The following is a 24,347-nucleotide window of genomic DNA, read 5'->3' as shown; positions in this document are numbered from 1 at the left end:
GGGCTCAGATCAGTCAGTCAGTTTCCCTAGGCAATAGCATTGTGCAGCAAAACTCACAATTTAACCCCTTTTACAAATGGTGACTGAGATCCAATTCTCTGCAGGAACTTGATAATCTTCTTCCCCTGTGCCAAAACCCTTCAGAAAGCAGTGTTCAAAGAAAAGTGACACCAGTGACCTTCTGGGACAGATGAATAGAAGTGAGATTTTGTGTCAATGGTGTGTGGATTATCCTGAAATGCAACATTGTTGATTTGTCTTCTTTCTAGTCAAGGAACCCTGGAACCTTGAAAGCTATGGGAGGAGCTGTTTCCTATTGGTCCCCACCCTGCTGACACCATATTAAAGTAGCTTCCATGCCCATCTGGAGCTGCATTTGGGGAGCTGAGTAGTGAGAGCCTGGACTTTAGGTTAGTACTGTCTTTTTTAACTTTCATAAATGGTTCTCATGACTACTTCACTTGTAAAATACTTTTCCTTTTTGGTCAATGTTTCCATTAGCATGCCTTAATTATACAGTAGATTTTACTATGTAATTTTCATATATTGTGTTTAGTGTACTTTGATCATATTCATCACCCATTACTGTTGATTTGACACAACTTGGAGTAGCAAGCTATTTCTCTTTCTCCTTTCCCCCTTTCTATATTACCTCTCTCTCCTTCTCTCCTTTCTTCCCTTCTCCCATTCCTTTCCTCCATCTCCTGTGCTCCTCCTCCTTTTCTCCTTCTACTTTTCATGGTCTCTTCCTCTTTCCTCCTCCTCCCAATCTGCTCCAGTGCTTACTGAGGGTAGCAAGGTTTAAAGCATAATTGCAAAGGAATTTGATTGCATGTGATCTTAGGGTAGCAAGGCAAGTGGGACTGGACTTAACCTGTTAGGTAATAATGCTCTTGTATTGAACTACCACATTCCCAGTCCAATAGAGAAATAGCAGATTCCTTTCATTTGAGAAATTAAATATTCCCCAAGCGATCTTGCCAAAAGCACTTACCCAGTTTGTTCCTGTTATGTAGATTTCTACCTCTTTAAAAATTCCGTTTAAACAGCAAAATAACAGAGTTCGTAATTAGGATGTGTTATTTTAGTACTATCTTATTATTTGATTGCACTATACTAGTGATATTTTTAAGTGGTAAATCCTGTAAAGTAAATGCTTTAAAAATGTGTGTGTGTGTGTGTGTGTGTGTGTGTGTGTGTGTTTAACCTTATGATATCTGTGGACTGTGGACTGAGCATTGCATAACATACCATGCTAAAGGTCATCTCTATTTCCTCTGTGTGTGTGTATGTATGTGTGTGTGGTCACAGTACTAGACAAGAAAACATTAATCATTGAAAGCTGCAAAAATTTAGGAACATGATACAGAATGAGGAAATTAGTCTGGATGGCAGAAAAACTAGGATTAAATTCACTCGTTCACTAATTAGAAGATCACTGATTAAATTCACACTGTCACTAACTACCATATCACTCTCTCTAGGGCTGAGAATGTTCATCACAAGTTTAGGGGAAGTGTCAATGACTTCTTAGATCATCTTTAGCTCTGTACTGAGGAAGCCTAAAAAAGAGAGCTAGATATATCAGTGGGGCCTATGATTATTTTTTTTTTATTTGAGAGAGATAGATAATAGATAGATAGATAGATGAGAGGGGGGGAGGGAGGGAGGGAGGGAGGGAAGAAAGGAGAGAAAGTGGGCTTTCCAGGGCCTCTAGCCACTGCAAATGAACTCCAGATGTATGTGCCACCCTGCGCATCTGACTTAGTGGGTCCTGGGGAATCAAAACTGGGTCCTTAGGCTTCACAGAAAAGTGCCTTAACTGCTAAGCCATCTCTCCAGCTGATTAGTTTTTATCAGGCACATAAATTCACCAAGTAGAGTATTTCAATAAGAACTAGTAATTCCCTGGGATAATGGCCAACATAAAGGAGAATAAGTTTTTAGAAAAGCCTAAGATTCTGTAAAAAGTCTTACTGGAAAAAGCATAATTAATGGGAGAGAAGAAAATACAAACAAACAAACAAAAAGACACCCATAGTGTTCATGAAAAATGTTGAGGGCTGCAGAGATGGCTTAGTGGTTAAGACACTTGCTCACAAAGCCAAAGGATCTCACTTTTGTTCCCCAGGACCTATGTAAGCCAGATGCACAAGGTGGCACATGTCTGAAGTTTATTTGCAGCGGCTGGAGGCCCTGGCATGCCCATTCTCTTTCCTTTCTTTTCTTTTCTTTTTGTTGTTGTTATTTTGGGTTTTGGTTTGTTTGTTTGTTTGTTTGTTGAGGTAGGGTCTCACTCTAGCCCAGGCTGACCTGGAATTCACTATGTAGTCTCATGGTGGCCTCGAACTCATGGCAATCCTCCTACCTCTGCCTCCCAAGTGCTGAGATTAAAGGTGTGTGCCACCATGCCACCACACCCCACTTGCCCATTCTCTTTCTATCTGCCTTTCAGATAAAGAAATAAATTTAGGGCTGGAGAGATGGCTTAGCGGTTAACTGCTTGCCTGTGAAGCCTAAGGACCCTGGTTCGAGGCTCGGTTCCCCAGGTCCCACGTTAGCCAGATGCACAAGGGGGTGCACACATCTGGAGTTCGTTTGCAGAGGCTGGAAGCCCTGGCACGCCCATTCTCTCTCTCTCTCTCCCTCTATCTGTTTTTCTCTCTGTGTCTGTCGCTCTCAAATAAATAAATAAATAAAAATTTAAAACAAAATTTAAAGATAAAAAATAAATCAACAGATAGAAATTTAAAGATTAAAAATTTTTTTAAGGGCTGGAGAGATGGCTTAGCGGTTAAGCGCTTGCCTGTGAAGCCTAAGGATCCTGGTTCGAGGCTCGGTTCCCCAGGTCCCACGTTAACCATATACACAAGGGGGGCGCACGCATCTGGAGTTCGTTTGCAGAGGCTGGAAGCCCTGGCGCGCCCATTCTCTCTCTCTCCCTCTATCTGTCTTTCTCTCTGTGTCTGTCACTCTCAAATAAATAAAAATTTAAAAAAAAATTTTTTTTTAATTTTTTTTAATTAAAATAAAATAAGAAGAGGGCTGGAGAGATGGCTTAATGGCATTTGCCTGTAAAGTCAAAGGACTCAGGTTCAATTCCCCAGGACCCACATTAGCCAGATGCACAAGGGGGTACACATGTCTGGAGTTCATTTGCAGTGGCTGGAGGCCGTGGAGTGCCTGTTGTCTCTCTCTGCCTCTTTCTCTGTCTGTTGCTTTCAAATAAATAAATAAAAATAAACAAAAAAAAGAAGATATTAAGTGTGGTGGAGATCATCTGGAGCACAGAGACAGCTGTCATGGACATTCATAAGGTGCAGCTGGAATCTAAGCATAGAAGCCTGACATTTGAAGGGCAAGTAGGAAAGCTTCTGAGTCTGGATGCACTAGCAGGGCAGATGGGAGCCCAACACCTGGGCAGAAAGGGAGATGCTTACCTCTCAGGCTGGTGTTTGTCTCCTCTGACCCCTGGGAGAATGGTGATTCTTGAGCTAGGTTCTCATGAACTTTAAAATGCAGCCACACCAAGACACATTCTGCTGTATAAGGTGCCCACAAATCTATGGTCTGAACAGCACTTCAACCCATGTACCACAGGGACTAAATCAAGCTGTTGACAAATTCCCTACCAGCCATTATTACCACTTGGCCATGGAAACTGTTCATTGGAGGTTTGTTAGGAAGTTTCTATGACACTCTTTGAAAAAGTGGATTTCCCCTGCACACAGATTTATTCTTTGTTCCATTCCTATTTAGTGGCTCCAAGGGTCTGCTACTATGGCAGAGAAGCCTGTGCTCCACTACTTCAATGCCCGGGGCAGAATGGAGTGCATCCGCTGGCTCTTGTCTGCAGTGGGAGTGGAGGTAAGTTATAAGCAGAATCTTCTTCAATTAGACTTTATGTCTTACATACTTTTAAAATTTCTTATATATTATAACTGTTTGATCTCCTCACTCCTGCTTCCATTACACTGGAGGCCCTCCTGAGTGAGTATTCACTGAGAGGTCATGAAGGCCTAAGTCTTTCCCTGTGGGGCAGTGGGGGACCAGCCCTCAGGGTATTCCTATCCAACCTGTGGCTATTACAGTCTTTCCAACCCCTCTCTGCAATCTTCCCTGAGCCATGGCAGGCCTATTAGCAGTCTGATTTAGTGTTGAGTTCTCTATAGCCTCTAGATTTCTGCTTTTGATATATTTTTTAAAATTATTAAATTATATTTATTGAGGAAAGTACAGAGTCAAAGAAAGGCACCCATATGGCTAAAGGTCCCACGTGGAAGGTGTGGGACAAAAAAGCATGGAAAGAAAAGAGAAAAGAAAGTTCAGACTTCAAGTTAAGATGGCGGTGTAGGGGGCTGGAGAGATGGCTTAGTGGCTAAGTGTGTGCCTGTGAAGCCTAAGGACCCTGGTTTGAGACTGAATTCCCCAGGACCCACGTTAGCCAGATGTACAAGGGGCACAGGCTTCTGGAGTTCGTTTGCAGTGGCTGGAAGCCCTGGCGTGCCAGTTCTCTCTCTCTCACTATTTCTCTCTCTCTCTGTTGCTCTCAAATAAAATAAACAACAACAAAAAATTAATTAAAGATGGTGGCATAGGTACCATGGCAAAGCAGACTAGGGGGGGAAAAGACCAAAAAAAAAAAACTCAGCAAAATACTCACTTTTACTAAAAAATGAGGTGTATAGGAAATTGAAACAGCAGTGGAGAAGTAGAAGAGATCCAGAGCATCCAGAGCCCACACAGGCCAGCAAAAGCGGCCCTGGCAGGTCTGCTGACCATGGCGGTGGCACACCAGAAAGCCGCTAGGCTCAGCTCGAGCCACAGAAGACAGGTGAGGGGAGTTTCCACTCACACTGGAGCTCTCTGCAACTCAAGAAACTTGAAGGGAGAGCAGCAGTGAACAACAGAGGAGCAGATCACAAGGTAGAAAAACACGTGGAACAGTGAGAGAACCAGAGCAGCTGCGCTCCCTCCCCTCCCCCACCACCTGTGCCCAGCTCCAGTGAACAGAGCAGCGGTCCCAGAACCCAGCCACACCAACTTGAGCTGACAGCGGGACCCAAGCAGGAGCAGAGTCCGGGAGCAACATCAGTGGCTCCAGCACCGGCAACAGTGGCCCCAGCAGTAGCGGATCCAGGGGCAGCAGCTTCAGTGGCAGCAGCGGCAAATCCAGCAGCAGTAGCTTCAAAGGCAGATCCAACAGTGGCAGCAGTGGCTCCAGCAGTGGCAGCTACAGCAGCAGCAGCAGCAGCAGTAGCGGTGGATCCAGCAGAGGCAGCTTCAAGAGCAGCAGCAACAGACCCAACAGCAGCAGCTTTAGCAGCAGCAGTGAAAGATCCAGAAGCAGCAGCTAGCGGTTCCAGCAGCGGGGGTGCCAATCTGCAGCGCCACAGTTGCCAGGCTTGGTTTGCCCCACCAGAAAAACCAGTGCAAAGCTCCAGAAATCAGAACAGCAGCCCAACGACCCAGGTAGCAACTTCCCTGAGACCAAAATTATCCAAGGTAACTGGGATTCTACCAAGGAATGGTCTCACTTGGTCACAAGCTGACTTGGATCCCTCAACAGACAAGAAATCTTAATCTCTTTGTTGATAGAGGATCTGGATATTCTTGCATAAATACTTGGTGCTGTATTTGATTGAATGTGTACAGTGTTTAGTTAAATTTTAGAATCTAGCTGTATTTTATTCCACTTACCCTACATGAATATTCCTATAGCAGGGAAACTCAACTCCTAGGAACACCATTGTAGATACTCTGAGAGTCTTAAGAGCCACACCTAACACCTTAAGCTCACACCCTGAAGATATATTAACATCAAATCAATTGATACAGCTAAGAATACCCAGCTTGCTAGAAAATCCAAGCATTAACTTAATCCAGATGCAAAATATATACATTATAACACAAGAAACACTAAAAAGCAAGACAATATAAATCCACCTAAAAGTATTAACAAATCAGAAATGATGCCCAGTGAGAATGAGTTAGAGGAAATGCCTGAGAAAGATTTCAAAAGAATGATTGTAAATATATTCAAAGAAGTCAGAGAACAAATCAAAGGACTCAAAGAAGAAATCAAAGGAATCAACGAGGAAATCAAGACGCAGGACACCAATTTAATGAATTAAAGAAGGCAATGCAAGACATAAGTAAGGAAATAGAAATAATAAAGAAAAACCAGTCAGAATTACTAGCAATGAAGAACACAGTTAATGAAATAAAAAACTCTGTAGAAAATCTCACCAGTAGAATAGATGAAGGAGAAGACAGAATATCTAAGCTAGAAGACCAGGTGGCAGATCTAATACAGGCCAACAAAGAGAAAGACAAACTTATAGAAAAGTATGAGTGGGAATTTCAAGATATTCGGGACATCATGAAAAGATTAAATATAAGAATTCAGGGCATAGTAGAAGAAGAAGAATTTCACTCCAAAGGCACAGTAGGTGTCCTCAACAAAATCATAGAAGAAAATTTCCCCCAAATTGGGAAAGAGGTGCCAATGCAGATACAGGAAGCCTTTAGAACCCCAGCCAGACAAAACACGGAAAGAACCTCTCCTCGCCATATTATAACCAAACTGCAAACACACAAACCAAAGAAAAAATATTGAAAGCAGTTAGAGAGAAAAATCAAGTTACCTACAAAAGCAAGCCCATCAGGATTACAGCAGATTATTCAACACAAACTTTTAAAGCCAGAAGGGCTTGGAGTGATATATTCCAAGTTCTGAAAGATAACAACTGTCAACCAAGGTTACTTATCCTGCAAAGCTATCCATTCAAATAGACAGAGAAATAAGGACCTTCCATGACAAAAGCAGGTTAGAGGAGTATTTGAAGACAAAACCAGCTCTACAGAAAATACTTGATAGAATCCTCCTTGCTAAAGAAAAGGCAAAGCACACATATAACGCCCTGGAAAAAACCAAGCAATACTCAAATATTAGTTAACACAAGAGAGCAAACGTAGAACCGGAACCACAAAAAAAAAAAAAAGGCAAACATAAATACACACCTTTCAATAATATCTCTTCATATCAACGGCCTCAATGCCCCAACAAAAAGACATAGGTTTACAGACTGGGTTAAAAAGCAGGATCCGACAATTTGTTGATTCCAAGAAACTCACCTTTCTACAAAGGATAGATATTATCTTAGGGTGAAAGGTTGGAAGAAGGCGTTTCAAATAAATGGGCCTAGAAAACAAGCAGGGGTTGCTATCCTAATATCTGACAAGGTAGACTTTAGTCCAATGTTAGTCAAGAAAGATAAGGAAGGTCACTTTATATTGAATATGGGCACACTCCAACAGGAGGACATTACAATCCTAAACATATATGCACCTACCATGGGGGCTCCCAAATTCATCAAATAAACACTATTAGAACTAAAGTTACAGATAACACCAAACACAGTGGTGGTGGGTGACTTTAACACCCCACTCTCATCAATTGATAGGTCATCCCAGGAAAAAATAAAAAGAGAGGAATCTGGACTAAATGAGGTCATAGAAGGAATGGACCTAACAGATATATACAGGACATTTCATCCAAAGGCTGCAGAATATACATTCTTTTCAGCAGCACATGGAACATTCTCTAAAATAGACCATATATTAGGACACAAAGCAAATCTTAACAAATACAGAAAAATTGAAATAATTCCTTGCATTCTATCTGACCACAATGGAATTAAACTACAAATCAGTAGCAAGAAAGGCTATAGAGCATACACAAAATCATGGAAACTAAACAATACACTACTAAGTGATGAATGGGTCAATGAAGAAATCAAGAAGGAAATCAAAAACTTTATAGAGTCAAATGATAATGAGAACACAACATACCAAAATCTCTGGGACACAATGAAGGCAGTTCTAAGAGGTAAATATATAGCCTTAAGTGCCTATATTAAGAAATTAGAAAGGTCGCAAGTAAACGACCTAATGCTTCACCTTAAAGCCTTGGAGAAAGAAAAACAAGGCAAACCAAAAATCAGTAGATGAGAAGAAATAATAAAGATTATGGCAGAAATTAATGAAATAGAAACAAACAAACAAACAACAAACAGTCCAAAAAATTAATGAAACAAAGAGTTGGTTCTTTGAAAGGATAAACAAGAGTGATAAACCCTTAGCAAATCTGACCAAAAGAAAGAGAGAAGAGACACAAATTAATAAAATCAGAGATGAACAAGGTAACATCACAAAAGATTCCAGAGAAATTCAAAAAATCATAGGGACATACTATAAAAGCATATACTCCAGAAAGTATGAAAATCTGAAAGAAATGGATGATTTCCTTGATTTATATGACCTACCTAAATTAAATCAAAATGAGATCAATCACGTAAATAAACCTGTAACAAGGGGCTGGAGAGATGGCTTAGCGGTTAAGCACTTGCCTATGAAGCCTAAGGACGTCGGTTCGAGGCTCGATTCCCCAGGACCCACATTAGCCAGATGCACAAGGGGGCGCATGCATCTGGAGCTCGTTTGCAGTGGCTGGAGGTCCTCGCATACCCATCCTCTCTCTCGCTCTCTGCCTCTTTCTTTCCCTCTCTCTCTCTGTAGCTCTCAAATAAATAAAACATGAAAAAGAAAAAAAGAAAAAGAAAAAAGAACCTATAACAAGCATAGAGATCTGAACAGATGTCAATAATCTCCCAACTACAAAAGCCCAGGCCCACTGGATTCACTGCTGAATTTTACCAGACCTTTAAGGAAGAGCTAACACCATTGCCTCTTAAGCTTTTCCAGGATATAGAAAAAGAAGGAATTCTACCAATCTCCTTCTATCACCCTAATACCAAAACCAGGCAAAGATAGAACAAAAACAGAAAATTACAGACCAATCTCCCTCATGAACATAGATGCAAAAATTCTCAACAAAATATTGGCAAACAGAATACAAGAATATATCAAAAATATCATTCACCCTGACCAAGTAGGCTTTATTCCAGAGATGCAGGGATGGTTTAATATATGCAAATCTATAAATGTAATACATTATATAAATGGGTTGAAGGACAAAAATCACATGATCATCTCATTGGACGCAGAGAAAGCATTTGACAAAAATCCAACATCCCTTCATGATAAAAGTCCTACAGAGACTGGGAATAGAAGGAACATATCTCAATATAATAAAAGCTATTTATGACAAGCCTACAGCCAACATATTACTAAATGGGGAAAAATTGGAAGCTTTTCCACTAAAATCAGGAACAAGACAAGGGTGTCCACTGTCCCCACTTTTATTTAATATAGTTTTGGAAGTCTTAGCCATAGCAATAAGGCAAGAGACACACATAAAAGGGATATAAATTGGAAAGGGAGAGATCAAGTTATCATTATTTGCAGATGACATGATTCTATACATAAAGGACCCTGAAGACTCTACCAGCAAACTGTTAGAGCTGATCAAAACCTACAGCCATGTAGCAGGATACAAAATAAATACACAGAAACCAGTAGCCTTCATATATGCTAACAAACACACTGAGGATGAAATCAGAGAATTACTCCCATTCACAATTGCATCAAAAAAAAAATAAAGTACTTTGGAATAAACCTAACCAAGGAAGTAAAGAATCTCTACAGTGAGAACTTTAAAACACTCAAGCAAGGGCACGAGAGATGGCTTAGTAGTTAAGCATTCTCAAAGGAAGAAATATGAATGGCATATAAGCATCTAAAAAAAAATGTTCTACGTCACTAGTCATCAGGGAAATGCAGATTAAAACTACATTGAGATTCCATCTCACTCTGTCAGATTGGCTACCATCATGAAAACAAATGATCATAAATGTTGGTGGGGATGTGGAAAAAGAGGAACCCTGCTACACTGCTGGTGGGAATGTAATCTTGTCCAGCCATTATGGAAATTAGTGTGGATGTTTCTAAAACAGCTAAAGATTGATGTACTATATGACCCAGCCTTAGCACTCCTGGGCATATATCCTAAGGACTCCTCTCATTTCCTTAGAAGTACGTGCTCAACCATGTTTATTTGTGCCCAATTTATAATAGCTGGGAAATGGAACCAGCCTAGATGTCCCTCAACTGATGAGTAGATAATGAAGATGTGGCACATTTATACAATGGAGTTCTACTCAGCGGTAAAGAAAAATGAAGTTATGAGATTTGCAGAAAAATGGATGGATCTGGAAAGTATTATACTAAGTGAGGTAACCCAAGTCCAGAAAGCCAAGTGCCACATGTTGTGCTTCATATGTGGATCCTAGCTACAGATGATTGGGCTTCTGTGTGAGAAGGAAAATACTTAATAGCAGAAGCTAGTAAGTTAAAAAGGAGATACAAAGGGAAGAGAAATGAAAGGAGGAGGGTACTGAATAGGTTGTTATTGTATATATGTAACTACAATGATTGAGATGGGAGGTAATATGATGGAGAATGGAATTTCAAAGGGGATAGTACGGGGGGGGAGAGGGTATTACCATGGGATATTTTTTATAATCATGGAACATGTTAATAACAATTTTGAAAAAAGAATAAATAGATCATCTGGGAAAAAAAATAAAATTCAAGGAGCACCTGCCATGTGGGGAGCAGGAGAGGATAAAGGAGACCATGTGGAGAGTATGGGCTAGGGGGCCCAACTGGCTGGGCCTGCGCCCAGTGGAGGGAAAAACCCACCCACAGCTAGAAGTTCCCAAGTGGTCAGAGCTTTTGATAGGTTTTGATTGATCACCTTGTCTGTCACCCTGGAACTGGTTGTCAGGGTAGCAGTAAAAATAGTATTAATGTTACCACTTCCTCTGCAATGCTCCTGGGTCTTGGCAGATGTGGTAGAGGTGGCATGTCTCGTGGTGGACAGTCATCTATCTTCTTATCTTATAGATGGATCTTGGTTCTCCATTTTCTCTGCCATCTGTAAAATACTTTTCTAAGCCAAAGACTTCTATGCTAAGTTTCTGTGAATAGTTTTGCCTTATTTCCAGTTTTTTTTTTTTATTCTGTTTTTTTTGTTTGTCTGGTTGGTTTTGTTTTTTGAGGTAGGGTCTCACTCTAGCCCAGGCTGACCTGGAATTCTCGGTGTAATCTCAGGTTGGCCTTGAACTCATGGTGATCCTCCTACCACTGGCCTCCCAAGTGCTGGGATTAAAGGCATGCACCACCTCACTCGGCTTTTTTTTTTTTTTTTTTTTTTTTGAGGTAGGGTCTCACTCAGGCCCAGGCTGACCTGGAATTTACTATGTAGTCTCAGTGTGGCCTCAAACTCATGGCGATCCTTCTCCTCTGCCTCCCATGTATTGGAATTAAAAACATGCACCACCATGCCAGGAGCAAGTGAAAATTTCAATAATTTCTCCATCAGGGGTCACATACACAACTTAAAGATTTATTTTATTTTAATTTATTTATTTTAGAGAAGAGGTGAGAGAGGGGGAGGAAGAGAATGAGTACACCAGGGCCTCCAGCCACTGAAAACAAACACCAGACGAATGCACCACTTTGGGCATCTGGCATACATGGGTCCTGGGAACCAAACCTGGTACCTTCAGCTTTGAAGGCAAATGCCTTAACTGCTAATCCATTTCTCCAGTCCTAAAGATTTTTTTTTTTTTATTTGAGAGCAACAGACACAGAGAGAAAGACAGATAGAGGCAGAGAGAGAGAATGGGCATACCAGGGCTTCCAGCCTCTGCAAACGAACTCCAGACGCGTGCGCCCCCTTGTGCATCTGGCTAACGTGGGTCCTGGGGAGTCGAGCCTTGAACCGGGGTCCTTAGGCTTCACAGGCAAGCGCTCAACCGCTAAGCCATCTCTCCAGCCCCCTAAAGATATTTTAAAGGGGAAAAAGAAACATGAAATAATTATACTGTATAAAATTTATTTCAGGTCTGAGAAGATGGCTTAGTGGTTAAGAGCACTTGCTGCCCAAGCACAAAGAATTGAGTTCAGATCTCCAACACAAATGTAACCACAGAGTTGAGGGAGGTGGTAACAGGGACTTGCCAGTCAGCCAGTCTAGCCAAAAAATGATGTGCACCAGATTCAATGAGAGACCAGCCTCAGGGAAATAAAGCAAAAGAGCCATGGAGAAGAACACCCTCCACTGGCCTCTTCACATGTGTACAGAGTTGTGCATCTGCACACACATATACTACACCTAATACACAAAAAAAATAAAAACTGAAAAATATTAAAAATAAAAAATATGGGCTGGAGAGCTGGCTTAGTGGTTAAGCGCTTGCCTGTGAAGCCTAAGGACCCCGGTTCAAGGCTCAGTTCCCCAGGACCCATGTTAGCCATATGCACAAGGGGGCGCACGTGTCTGGAGTTCATTTGCAGTGGCTGGAAGCCCTGGCCCGCCCATTCACTCACTCACTCTCTCTCTGTCTGTCACTCTCAAATAAATAAATAAAATAAACAATAAATTTTAAAAAATAAAAAAAAAAAATATAAAAACTGGATTAAAACAAATGATGATATGACACTTATGTAGCACTAGAAACTTGAACATTGATTGAACATTAGGAGTTGTTAAATACTTATTGTAAATATTTAGTATGATGTGTGTAATTTAAGTGTATTATTTTCATATAGTACTTACATTGTAAGATTCATGGTGAACTATTTGTAATATGAACATATGATATCTTAAATTTGTTTGATACTGTGGCCAGAGTACAAGAGAATATAGCCATATAAGGAAACAAGATTAATTTTAAATTTTAATTGGAGATATTGGCATTAGTGACTAAACCTTGTATTTCCTATATACTAGAAATTTACATAATAAGGTAAAATATATCCAGAAGAACTGAATATAATTAAATTAAAATATAAGCCACAGAGCCAGGTGTGGTGGCGCATACCTTTAATCCCAGCACTTGGGAGGCAGAGGTAGGAGGATTGCTGTGAGTTCGAGGCCACCCTGAGACTCCATAGTGAATTCCAGGTCAGCCTAGGCTAGAGTGAGACCCTATCTCGAAAAACCAAAAAACAAAAAAAAAAACACATATATATATATATATGTGTGTGTGTGTATATATATATACACACATATACATATATGTGTGTGTGTGTGTGTGTGTGTGTGTGTGTGTGTACCACAAATGAGAGGCATGGGGCAGTGGATGAGTCACAAGCTGCCTATTATGCAATCCCTTTATTAGGCAATTAATTTTTGGAAATGCTACTAAATAAATGCCAGGTTTGGGCTATGTCTCGAGAATATGTGTCAAATACAACAAACAGGGTTCCTATAAGTGCAGACAAGTATATGAATGACTTAAGTGAGGAGTGGAAACAAGCATATCACAATATTCTTTTTGTTGTTGTTGTTCATTTTTATTTATTTATTTGAGAGTGACAGAGAGAGAAAGAGGCAGATAGAGAGCGAGAGTGAGTGAGAATGGGTGCACCAGGGCTTCCAGCCACTGCAAATGAACTCCAGATGCCTGCGCCCCCTTGTGCATCTGGCTAACGTGGGTCCTGGAGAATCAAGCCTCGAACCTGGATCCTTAGGCTTCATAGGCAAGTGCTTAACTGCTAAGCCATCTCTCCAGCCCATCACAATATTCTTTACAGCTTTTGAACAAAAAATGCTGGTAGGTTCCTGTGATTCTATAGTGTACTGCCCTCTAGAGGCTTATCTGGGAACACACTTCTCAGTTCACACCTAGGAACTCAGCAATTAAATGAAAGATTTCTGGGGAGGAAGTCTCGCGCCCTCCAGGAGATCTTGTTCCTCAAGGGGGAGCAGTTAGCCATCCTATGAAAGGAATTTTGTTTTGTTTTGTTTTGTTTTGTTTTGTTTTCAAGTAGGGCCTCATTCTAGCCCAGTCTAACCTGGAATTCTCTGAAGCTCCAGGCTAGCTTCAAACTCACAGTGCTCTGAGTGCTGGGATTAAAGACATGTGCCACCATGCCCAGCTGTGAAGGGGATTTTTGATATAGCCCTTAGTGTCATAGCAACATGTTTAGTAGGCCTTAGAACTACACTTTCTCCGTCCCATCTAAACTCATACAAGTGCACAAGAACAGCAAATGCTGCAGTGCCTTCCCAGGTGGTGCTCCTTAATTAAATGAATAATGTGATTCCAGTGTCTGTATGTTAGCTTTGTGGCTCAGGGATATTTCCAAGCCAGGGGTATGTTGGGTTCAGTGCAGGAGAAAAAGCAGGGAGGGGTCATCTGTATTTTCATCTCTGTCCCCTACTGACAGCAAAGGTAGAGGGTAAGTATGGTTAGAAACCTAGGCTCAAACCTTCTGGGCTCTCTCTGATCAAAGGCTGGCCAATATCAGGAGCAGCAGCAGCAGCCACATCATCAAGGAAGTTCCCTATGGGACCTCACCAAACCCATTACATTACAGCCACCCTCCTGTGAGGACCACAGACCATCAGTTATAGATGTTGTGTAAATTGCTGGCATATGTTTTCGCTACTTGAATAGTGACCCTCTGGGATTGTGCAAACCAACAACAGACAGTCCCACCAAACAAGGTAGACTTCAATTTTCAACCCTAAAAAATGATAAAAAGGTGTTAACAAAGTGATTTAAATTACACTAGAGAGCCTGTGTTGTAAAAAAACTTAGAGGATCATTGGCCTATGTGATGCTCCCAACCCACCATGATGATAACTAAGAGGGTACTATTCTGTTCTCACTACAGAAAAGACTTTCCTCATAAGAAATTTCCAGTGCCTGCTCTTCAGTGACTTTCCTCCATGGACACAGATAAATGTCCATGACATTGGTGGTCAGGGTGGAGGCAAACTAAAAATGAGCAGCTATAGACTATGGTAGAATTCATCTAACTTTTCAGCTGCCACAGTCAGACTCTTTCTATCCACCAACACACTCAGAAATTTTTTTGTTGTTTTTGGGGAGGGTTTGTTTGTTTGTTTTTGTTTTTCAAAGTATGGTCTCATTCTAGCCCAAGCTGATCTGGAATTCACTATGTAGTTTCAGGTTGGCCTTGAACACACAGCAATCCTCCTATCTCTACCTCCTGAGTACTGCAATTAAAGGTGTGTGGCACCATGCCTGGCAGTTTTAACTTCACATTACCTGCCAGACAGGGAGCACTCACATTTAAAGATGACAATGATGTGAACTAACTGACATAAATTTGTTTTTTCTGTTTACAGTTTGAAGAGAAGTTTATAACATCTCCAGAAGACTTGGAAAAGTTAAAAAATGGTAATGTCACTTTTTTTAATTGACAACTTCCATAACTGTAAAAAAAAGTCCTAGCCGGGTGTGGTGGCGCATGCCTTTAATCCCAGCACTCGGGAGGCAGAGGTAGGAGGATTGCCGTGAGTTCGAGGCCACCCTGAGACTCCATAGTGAATTCCAGGTCAGCCTGGGCTAGAGTGAGACCTTACCTCAGAAAACCAAAAAAAAAAAAAAATCCCTCCACTTTCCCCTTTGCAACTATACTTTCCATCATATTCCCTACCCCTCTCAATCAGTCTCTTTTATTTTGATGTCATGTTCTTTTCCTCCTATTATGATGGTTTTATGTAGGTAGTGTCAGGCACTGTGAGGTTATGGATATCCAGGCCATTTTGTGTTTGGAGGAGCACATCGTAAGGACTCCTACCCTTCCTTTGGCTCTTACATTCTTTTTGCCACCTATTCTGCAATGGACCCTGAGCCATGGAAGGTGTGAATGAGATATTTCAGTTCTGAGCACTGCTCTGTTACTTCTCAGCACCAAGATTCCTTCTGAGTCATCCCAAGGTCATTGCCATCTGAAAAGAGAAGGTTCTCTAACCAAAAGTGAGAGTAGCATTAATATATGGGTACAGGGCTGGAGAAATGGCTTAGTTGTTAAGCGCTTGCCTGTGAAGCCTAAGGACCCTGGTTCGAGGCTTGGTTCCCCAGGTCCCACGTTAGCCAGATGCACAAGGGGGTGCACGCATCTGGAGTTCATTTGCAGAGGCTGGAAGCCCTGGCGCGCCCATTCTCTCTGTCTCCCTCTATCTGTCTTTCTCTGTGTCTGTTGCTCTCAAATAAATAAATAAATAAATAAATTTAAGTATATATATATACTATATAAATAAATAAATAAATTTAAGTATATATATATACTATATATATATATATATATATATACACACATACACACACACACACACACACAAACATTAAGAGAAGTGCTTACTGGGCAGTTTGGTGAGCATATATACATTTAGCCAGACAGCAGCAAACTTACACCCCTAGGGCTCATGACTACCCCTGTTGTAGGTTTTTAGTAGCAGAGATGTATTCCCTCCCATGGAGAGGGCCTCCAGTCAAATTAGAGGGTGTTATAACAGATGTGCCACTATTGCACCCATTGGCTCATTTGGCCTGGATTGCAGTGTCCACTGTTGGGTATCTTCACTGATTTCTCATTCTCCCATTGAACTGCATACAGTGTGACTTTTACAGCTTTCTGTCAGCTGGTCTATATGGAGGAGGTTTTCAGCTCAGCTCTAGCAGGATTTCTCAGGGACCATACAGCCCAAGTATGTGGAATCTTCAGCAATAGGGTCTTACCATCTATTCCAGGTGGGAAACCAAGGGCCTCAGCAATGGCCTATAATGTTTTGGGGCATTAGAGACCTCCCTGACCAACAACTCATTGGAAGGTATCCCATCCCTGGCACTGAAAATTTTCTAGTAACAATCTATTATTCCTGTGTGTTCCATTTAATGTCAAAATTTTAATGGCTCAGTTAGAGTACCTAGGAGAAGTTTTTAACACCAGGTGAAGGTTGGGTGGTCAGTGGGTGTTTAAGAGGTACAGAGTGGTATAATGTAAGTGGTGGGACTTTTTGAGTAGTTTGACACCTCTGATATGACTAGCCTTCTCTGAGTATTTTCCCAGTGCTCTATGAATGCTCTCACCTTGCTTTCTTATGATTTCTGCACCACAGCTGTCTCACTCCATATCTCTCTATCCTAGCAACCTCATGACCATGTATTAAATCACTGGAAGAGGAATATCGGGGGCAACTTCTCTGAGTAATTCATGGCTTATGACTAGTTGCTATCCTGCCACTTTTGCAGGCTGAAGGAGCACACAAAGGGTCATGTACATTGGGGATGTGCACATTGAAACCTGTCTCATAACCCACCTTAACAATGAACACCATGAGACTTTGGAAAGTTCCTGCTAACTAAATTTGCCTGGTGGCTTTGTTGCAATCTCTCTGTGCCTTCCTAATATATCCAGGAAGATGAATTAAACATAGAAGAACACAAGTGATGCTGGATATAGACACACACACACACATACACACACACGTGTATGTATGTGTGTGTATATGTGTATATATATGTGTGTGTGTGTGTGTGTGTGTGTGTGTGTGTGTGTGTGTAGGTAGCAGGAAAGAAAAGACAAATGAAGTAAGCTTAAAAGATAAAAGGTAGGGCTGAAGAGATGACTTAGCAGTTAAGCGCTTGCCTGTGAAGCCTAAGGACTCTGGTTCGAGGCTTGATGCCCCAGGACCTATGTAAGCCAGATGCACAAGAGGGCACACACATCTGGAGTTCATTTGCAATGGCTATATGCCCGGCGCACCCATTCTCTCTCTTTCTGTCACTCTCAAATAAATAAATAAAAATAAATGAAAACAAAAGATAAAAGGTAGATGAGACAAGAAGAAACAGAAAGCCAAAATAACATGATACTTCACTTAAAAGCTTGCCATGCCATCCTTTCTCTTTCCTTTTGTACATTCAGTTATTTCAATAATAATAAAAAAAATACCAGCTGGGTGTGGTGATGTACACCTTTAATCCCAGCACTTGAGTGGCAGAGGTACTAGGATTGATGTGAGTTAGAGGCCAGCCTGGGATTATAGACAGAGTTCCAGGACAGCTTGGGCTAGAGTGAGACCATGCCTCAAAAAAAAAAAAAAAAAAATCCATCCTTGCTTAGCGTTAAATGAGAAATCTATATCACCTTCTCAGAGGCTCAGAGATCATGTAGAAGAGAGGCAGAAAGAATGCATGAAAAATGTAAAAGATGTGGAAGAGTACTATGGAATGTTGTCATCTGGATATGAAGTAATCATGGCATTCCTGACCTCACAGCAGCTGTTGTTGCCTGCCAAGGCCTACACAATATTAGGCTCATCAACATTTTGCTATGTTTGATGGAGGAGGGCAAAGAACAAGACATCAAAATAGAGATAGAATTACTTGGAAAGAGGGTGATGGGAAGAGGTAGTGGGAGGGGTTTATATGAAAATCATCAATTAAAAAGGGGCCGGCCATGGTGGTATACATCTTTAATCCCAGTGCCCAGGAAGCAGAAGTAAGAGGATTGCTATGAGTTTGAGGCCAGCCTGAGACTACAGAGTGGATTCCAGGGTAGCTTGGGCTAGAGTGAGACCCTACCTCGAAAAAACAAAAAAAAATTTTAAATTTAAAATTAGTACTCTTTGAGCTGGGCGTGGTGGTGCACACCCTTAACCCCAGCACTCAGGATGCAGAGGTAGGAGAATCACCATGAGTTTGAGGCCACCCTGAGACTACGTAGTGAATCTATGTCTGCCTGAGATACAGTGAGACCCTACCTTAAAAAAAAAAAATTAGTATTCCTGCTTAGCATGATGGCAAAAATGTTGATGAGCCTTTAGTCCCAGCATTCTGGAGGCCAAGTGCCATTAGTTCAAGGCCAGCCTAGGACTACAGTGTTCCAGGTCAGCCTGGGCTAGAATGAGACCCTGCTTGAAAACAAACAAATAATAAAAAAAGGAATTAGCACTCCTGAGAAGTGACTCAAAGACATTTCATGGATCTTTTTTTTCTCCTTTCAAAGATGGGAGTTTGCTGTTCCAGCATGTGCCAATGGTGGAGATGGATGGGATGAAGCTGGTGCAGACCAGAGCCATTCTCAACTATATTGCCGCCAAACACAACCTCTGTGGGAAAGACCTGGAAGAGAGAGCCTTGTACAGTATTTTTTCTACTCTCACCCCAAATTAACATAGGAGGTATTAAGGTTCCTCCTTGAATGAGCAAGAGCCTGACAAAGGATTCATGTCCAGTAGCAGCTGGTCCTAGGCAGAAACACTTATGGGAAGAATAGCTGAGTCCTAGGGAGATGAGGGAGAGAAAATGCAGGGTAAATTCAGCTGAGTGTATCATAGCAGGGATGGTATTTCCAGTACAGCATTACCATAGAGTGTCAAGCACTGATAGGACCATGGGACTTAAGCATGGTAGAATTGTGATTCCAAGTGCTCAGAATAAGAGGCTGAACTTCAGCCAACAGCCTAGAATAGAGGACACAGGGCTTGAGAGTAAAGGGGGAGGAGGCCTAGTCCAAAACAGTTGCTTCCCAAGTTCTGGAAGTTATATGAAGGGCAGGAACCTAAACCTATCAGGTAATTCTGTTTTTGTTGTTGTTGTTGGTGGTGATGGTGGTGGTGGTGGGATTTTTTGTTTGTTTTGGTTTGGTTTGGTTTTTTGAGGTTGGGTCTTGCTCTAGCCCAGGCTGACCTGGACCTGGGATTCACTATGTAGTCTCAGGCTGGCCTCAAACTCACAGTAATCCTCTTACCTCTGCCTCCCAAGTGCTGGGATTAAAGGCGTGCACCACCATGCCCAGCCTATCAGCTATGGGTGTCTTAACTTGAGGGTTACAGAGGCTGGTGCCCATAGTATCCAAAGCAATCACAGCGGACAGGGTGACTATACCACTCAGCATAGTATGTGCACCCCATTGCCATGGAATGGCTTCACTGAGAATAAAATTCTGAATGGAAGCATTGGCAGTCCTCAGAGAATTAAATATAGGGTTAGCCAGCATTTCCCTACTATGTATATATACCTATGAGAAATAGGAATACATTTTTACTAATACTGGTATAGAAATAGTCTCTGTAGCATTATTCACAATTTTGTAAATGTAGAAACAAAACTAATATCCAATAGTAGATGAATAGAGGAATCAAATGTTCTGAGCCATACAGGGAGGAATTTTAACCAGGCAAACATTAAAGTAATGATGTATAGTTCAACACAAACTGAGATTATTGTGTTATATAAAGGAAAGCAGACTCAAAAGGCCACATGTTCTATGACAACACTAACATTGATAAAGAAGGAAGTACATCAGTTGTTTCCTAAGCTGGAAGGAGGAGTGCAGGGAGTAACTACCAAAGCATTGACAGGGGAGGGGTGGTAAAAAAAAAAAATACTATGAAACTGGAGGCTGTTAATGTTTGCAAAATTCTACAAATGTAGTAAAAAAGAATATTACTTTTCAAAGAGCTGAGGATATGTGAATATATGACAACAAAGCTCTCTTTTCAGTTTGAAATGATGGAATACATGTCTCCTATAATATTGTGTGCCTGTAAGTGAATAAAAAAATTATAACTAGAGCCCATTATAGAAGAAATCTTGGCAATGGTTAACAAGGCCAGAGTTAGAAAGCATGTGGAGGTTGTACAAATGTGCTGATGAAAATTCCCTGGGAGAGGGGCTGGAGAGATGGCTTAGCAGTTAAGCCTATGAAGGTTTGAGGCTCGATTCCGCAGGACCCACATAAGCCAGATGCATAAGGTGGCACATGCATTTGGAGTTCATTTACAGTGGCTGGAGGCCTCTCTCTCTCTCACACTCTCTTTCTCTTTCTGTCTGTCACTCTCAAATAAATAATTAAAACTAAACAAAAATCACTGGGAGAACATCTAACACTGAACAAGAAAATGACCCTGGGCTGTGTCATAAAATGACAGATGAGCAGAGACCAGAGTGCTGGTTTGACTAGTTACCCTGTCTTAGCACTTACATAGGATGCAAGTTGTTATCTAGAGAAAGCACAGTATGTTTGAGCAAAGATCAAATCACAGCAGAGAGAAAACTCCCATGTGTATATGGATGGTTACATGCTGTGATTCCACCATGTTTTCTCATGACTGTGATTCTGGATGGACCATCAATACTCCTTATGCTTGCTTTTGGTCATGTTTATTATTTTATTTATTTATTTATTTGAGAGCAACAGACACAGAGAGAAAGAGGCAGATCTACATAGAGAATGGGCACGCCAGGGCCTCCAGCCACTGCAAATGAACTCCAGACGCATGTGCGGCCTTGTGCAACTGGCTATTGTGGGTCCTGGGGAATCGAGCATTGAACTGGGGTCCTTAGGCTTCACAGGCAAGCACTTAACTGCTAAGCCATCTCTCCAGCCCTTGGTCATGTTTATAACAAAAGTTTTGAACACTTCTCTACTCTGTTAGGTTAATGCATTTGTTTAATATAAACCTTACAGGAGAATGACTAATATATACAAAGTATACACTGAAGATGATTTCCTTTCCAACCACATATTTGTATAACTTCCTTAGGTTTATAATTAAAATATTAATTAGGAATCATGTGGCTGTTTGTATAATGTTGTCTTTCAGGATTGATATGTATGCAGAAGGCATAGCAGATTTATGTGAAATGATCATGCAATTGCCACTAAGTCCTCCAGATCAAAGAGATGCCAAAATTGCCTTAACCAAAGACAGGACAAAAAATCGTTACTTGCCTGCCTTTGAAAATGTAAGTGAGGTTCTTCAATGTTTGGGGGCAAAAAGTAAATGAATTTCTTCAAAGTTTGGGACTGTGAGTTTGAGGAAAAGAGAAAGGTGGCAGCCATGCATGCCTACAGCACTGCTCCCCACTTCCATGACCTTCCTGTGTGAGCCCCCTGACCCTCAAGGTATTGTAAAAAGCTGTCTTTGAAGAAGCACTGTAAGTCACAACAAAGTTACAATTTTACAACTCATCTTTGCTATGAAATCAAAGAACTCTATGTACTAACATAACATGTATATTACTAGAGGGCATTTTATGTTGAACACTCACACACACACACATATGTACACATATATTTCAGAATATAGAACATAACAATGTCAGTTAGGAATCAGAGCCAATGTGACAAAGGAAATGATACATCCAAATTTATGTGGGTTCTCAGAGAAATAAGCAGAACTTGCGAATAAACAAGACCATAAACAGAGACCCTGAAGTAGTCTTCCTGAAGAAGAAGGTGCTGCTCTGAAGGTGGAGCTACTGCCCATATTCTATGGAGAAAGGATAGAGGCATGTCCGCAAACATCAGGACTGTACCCTTTTAAGTGAGGGACCGCCATACTTAGAGTGCACGTAGGTAAGACACAGGCACGAATGAGTGGTACGGACACCACAGTGATGGAGGAATAAGAAGAAAGGGTAGTTTGGAATTTAATGAAGGCAAGAGAGCAGACCTAATTTTCACTCTTCCTCATGAAGTAGAGGCCAGGAGAAAGGTCCTAAGCTCCACACCTGCCCAGGGTAGCAGCAGAGTGGGGAGATTGGAGTTAAAAGACTTGGGAAGCAGTATGGGCCTCGGTAACTGTGTTCACTGTCTAACTTCTGGAACGCTACAGGTGCTAAAGAGCCATAGACAAGACTACCTTGTTGGCAACAAGCTGAGCAGGGCTGACATCCACCTGGTGGAACTTCTCTACTACATTGAAGAACTGGACTCCAGCCTTCTGGCCACTTTCCCGCTGCTGAAGGTGATGCATTACAAGCCCTCAGAAAGGCACCCCACAGCTCTTCTTAGGACAGGCTAGTGAGTTCTTGAACTTAGTCCTTCTCTAGGCCTTCAATCCCCCACCACCATGTCTCCAGTTGAGCTTCTGGGCCTTGTATTTGAGACAGGAAAAATAATAATCTTTATGCCTGGAAATTTGAGGTGGATTCTAACCCAAGAAGAATATTTGCTGTATTATAATAAGAAGGCACAGAAACTACTACTCCTTGTGGGTTGCATTCCTGATATCACTGGGATTCTTTTGTCTCTTGTGCTCTTGCCTGTCTTGTTCTGTCTGACAAGTATCTTTCTATCTTACCACCTTCCCCCTTGCTCATACTCTTAGCACTGTTTTTCCCTCCATAATCTAATACCACACACACAGTCTCCCACCCTACAAACACCCCTGTAATTTTTAGTTTTTAAAAAAATATTTTATTTTTTTTCTTGAAATTTTCCCTACTAGCTATTTATTTATTTATTTATTTGAGAGAGTGAGAGAGAGGGAGGGAGAGAATGGGTGCACCAGGGCCTCCAGCCACTGCAAACAAACTCCAGACACATATGCCACCTTGTGCATCTGGCTTATGTGGGTCCTGGGGAATCGAACTGAGGTCCTTTGGCTTTGCAGGCAAATGCCTTAACCACTAAGCCATCTCTCCAGCCCCTTATTTTTATATATTCACTTGAAAGAAATAGGCATATATGTGTGTGTGTGTGTGTGTGTGTGTGTGTGTGTATAGAGAGAGAGAGAGAGAGAGAGAGAGGAGGGGGCGGGGGGAGGGAGAGAATGGGTGCACCAGGGCCTCCAGCTGCTGCAAACAAACTCCAGACACATGCATCACCTTATGCATCTAGCTTACATGGGTCCTGGAGAATTGAATCTGAGTCCTTAAACTTCACAGGCAAGTGCCTTAACCACTAAGCAATCTCTCCAGCCCAAGGCCCTCAGTTTTATCTTGTGTGAAAATTGGTTAAACTTCCCCCTGGTAAGATTTTTATGTGTCTATCTTCAACCCAATCTAATTTCTCCATGTCTTAATTTCTTTGGAATTTCTGTGCTGATATTTGAAAGACATTCTGCTCTTTGGGGTGCATGAGAAGAATGGATCTACAGGGCTTATGGCAGGAGAGTACGGAAGACTGAGGAGAATGTAATCTTAATGTGGTCTTAAAGGAACACATTATGGAACTATGTGTTCTATCTCTGATCTTCCTCATCTTTCTATGTCTCTTTCTAATCTCCATCCTGGAGCTGACAGAGTGACTCAGAAGGTCCTCGTCTAGGAGTTCAGATTTCTTGGATTGTTGATTTGAACTTCCACCTCCTCACTAACACTGATTTCTGGGTTGCAGGCCCTGAAAATCAGAATCAGTAACCTCCCCAATGTGAAGAAGTTCCTACAGCCTGGCAGCCAGAGGAAGCCTCCTACTGATGAGAAAACTATTGAAGCAGGCAGGAAGATTTTCAAGTTTTAACAAAGCACTGTCTCAGCTTCTTGCCCAGGCCCACACACACCAAATTTCTGAGGTTTTGCAGCAAGGAAATGTTTGGCCTAAATGTAGAATCTTGCTTCTGAGAGATAATCTTTCCAAATGTTATATGGTAATAAAATTTTTAAAAACTCCTCTGAAAAGACCTAATAAAAATTTATGCCCTTTTATAAGGATTTTATATAAAATCAAATGTTTAATCTCTGTCTCACATGACTCTTCCTAGGAATTAAAAATTGAATAAGAGGAGCTGGAGATATGGCATTGAAGTTAAGGTACTTGCCAGCAAG

At 41.4% G+C, this 24,347-nt stretch overlaps 1 protein-coding gene across 1 annotated transcript; it reads left to right on the top strand.

Annotated features, from left to right (window-relative positions):
- The first annotated feature begins 389 nt into the window (after positions 1-389).
- On the top strand, positions 390-24,135 carry LOC101608222 (glutathione S-transferase A1-like). Its single transcript, XM_004660496.2, has 7 exons — positions 390-410; positions 3,760-3,867; positions 15,131-15,182; positions 18,799-18,931; positions 21,401-21,542; positions 22,415-22,546; positions 23,920-24,135. The coding sequence occupies exons 2-7, from the start codon at positions 3,781-3,783 to the stop codon at positions 24,040-24,042; spliced, it is 669 nt and encodes a 222-aa protein (XP_004660553.2). The 5' UTR covers positions 390-410; positions 3,760-3,780; the 3' UTR covers positions 24,043-24,135.
- The last annotated feature ends 212 nt before the right edge of the window (positions 24,136-24,347 follow it).

This window comes from Jaculus jaculus, chromosome 10, assembly GCF_020740685.1.
Source record: "Jaculus jaculus isolate mJacJac1 chromosome 10, mJacJac1.mat.Y.cur, whole genome shotgun sequence".
Lineage (NCBI taxonomy): Eukaryota > Metazoa > Chordata > Mammalia > Rodentia > Dipodidae > Jaculus > Jaculus jaculus.
The sequence above is the reverse complement of the archived record's forward strand: the minus strand, read 5'-3'. Positions and strand labels throughout refer to the sequence as shown.

Coding starts and splice junctions, on each gene's coding strand:
- LOC101608222 (XM_004660496.2), top strand. CDS start 3,781: ATGGCAGAGAAGCCTGTGCTCCACTACTTCAATGCCCGGGGCAGAATG. Junction 3,868..15,130: donor TGTCTGCAGTGGGAGTGGAG/GTAAGTTATAAG, acceptor TTCTGTTTACAG/TTTGAAGAGAAGTTTATAAC. Junction 18,932..21,400: donor GACCTGGAAGAGAGAGCCTT/GTACAGTATTTT, acceptor GTTGTCTTTCAG/GATTGATATGTATGCAGAAG.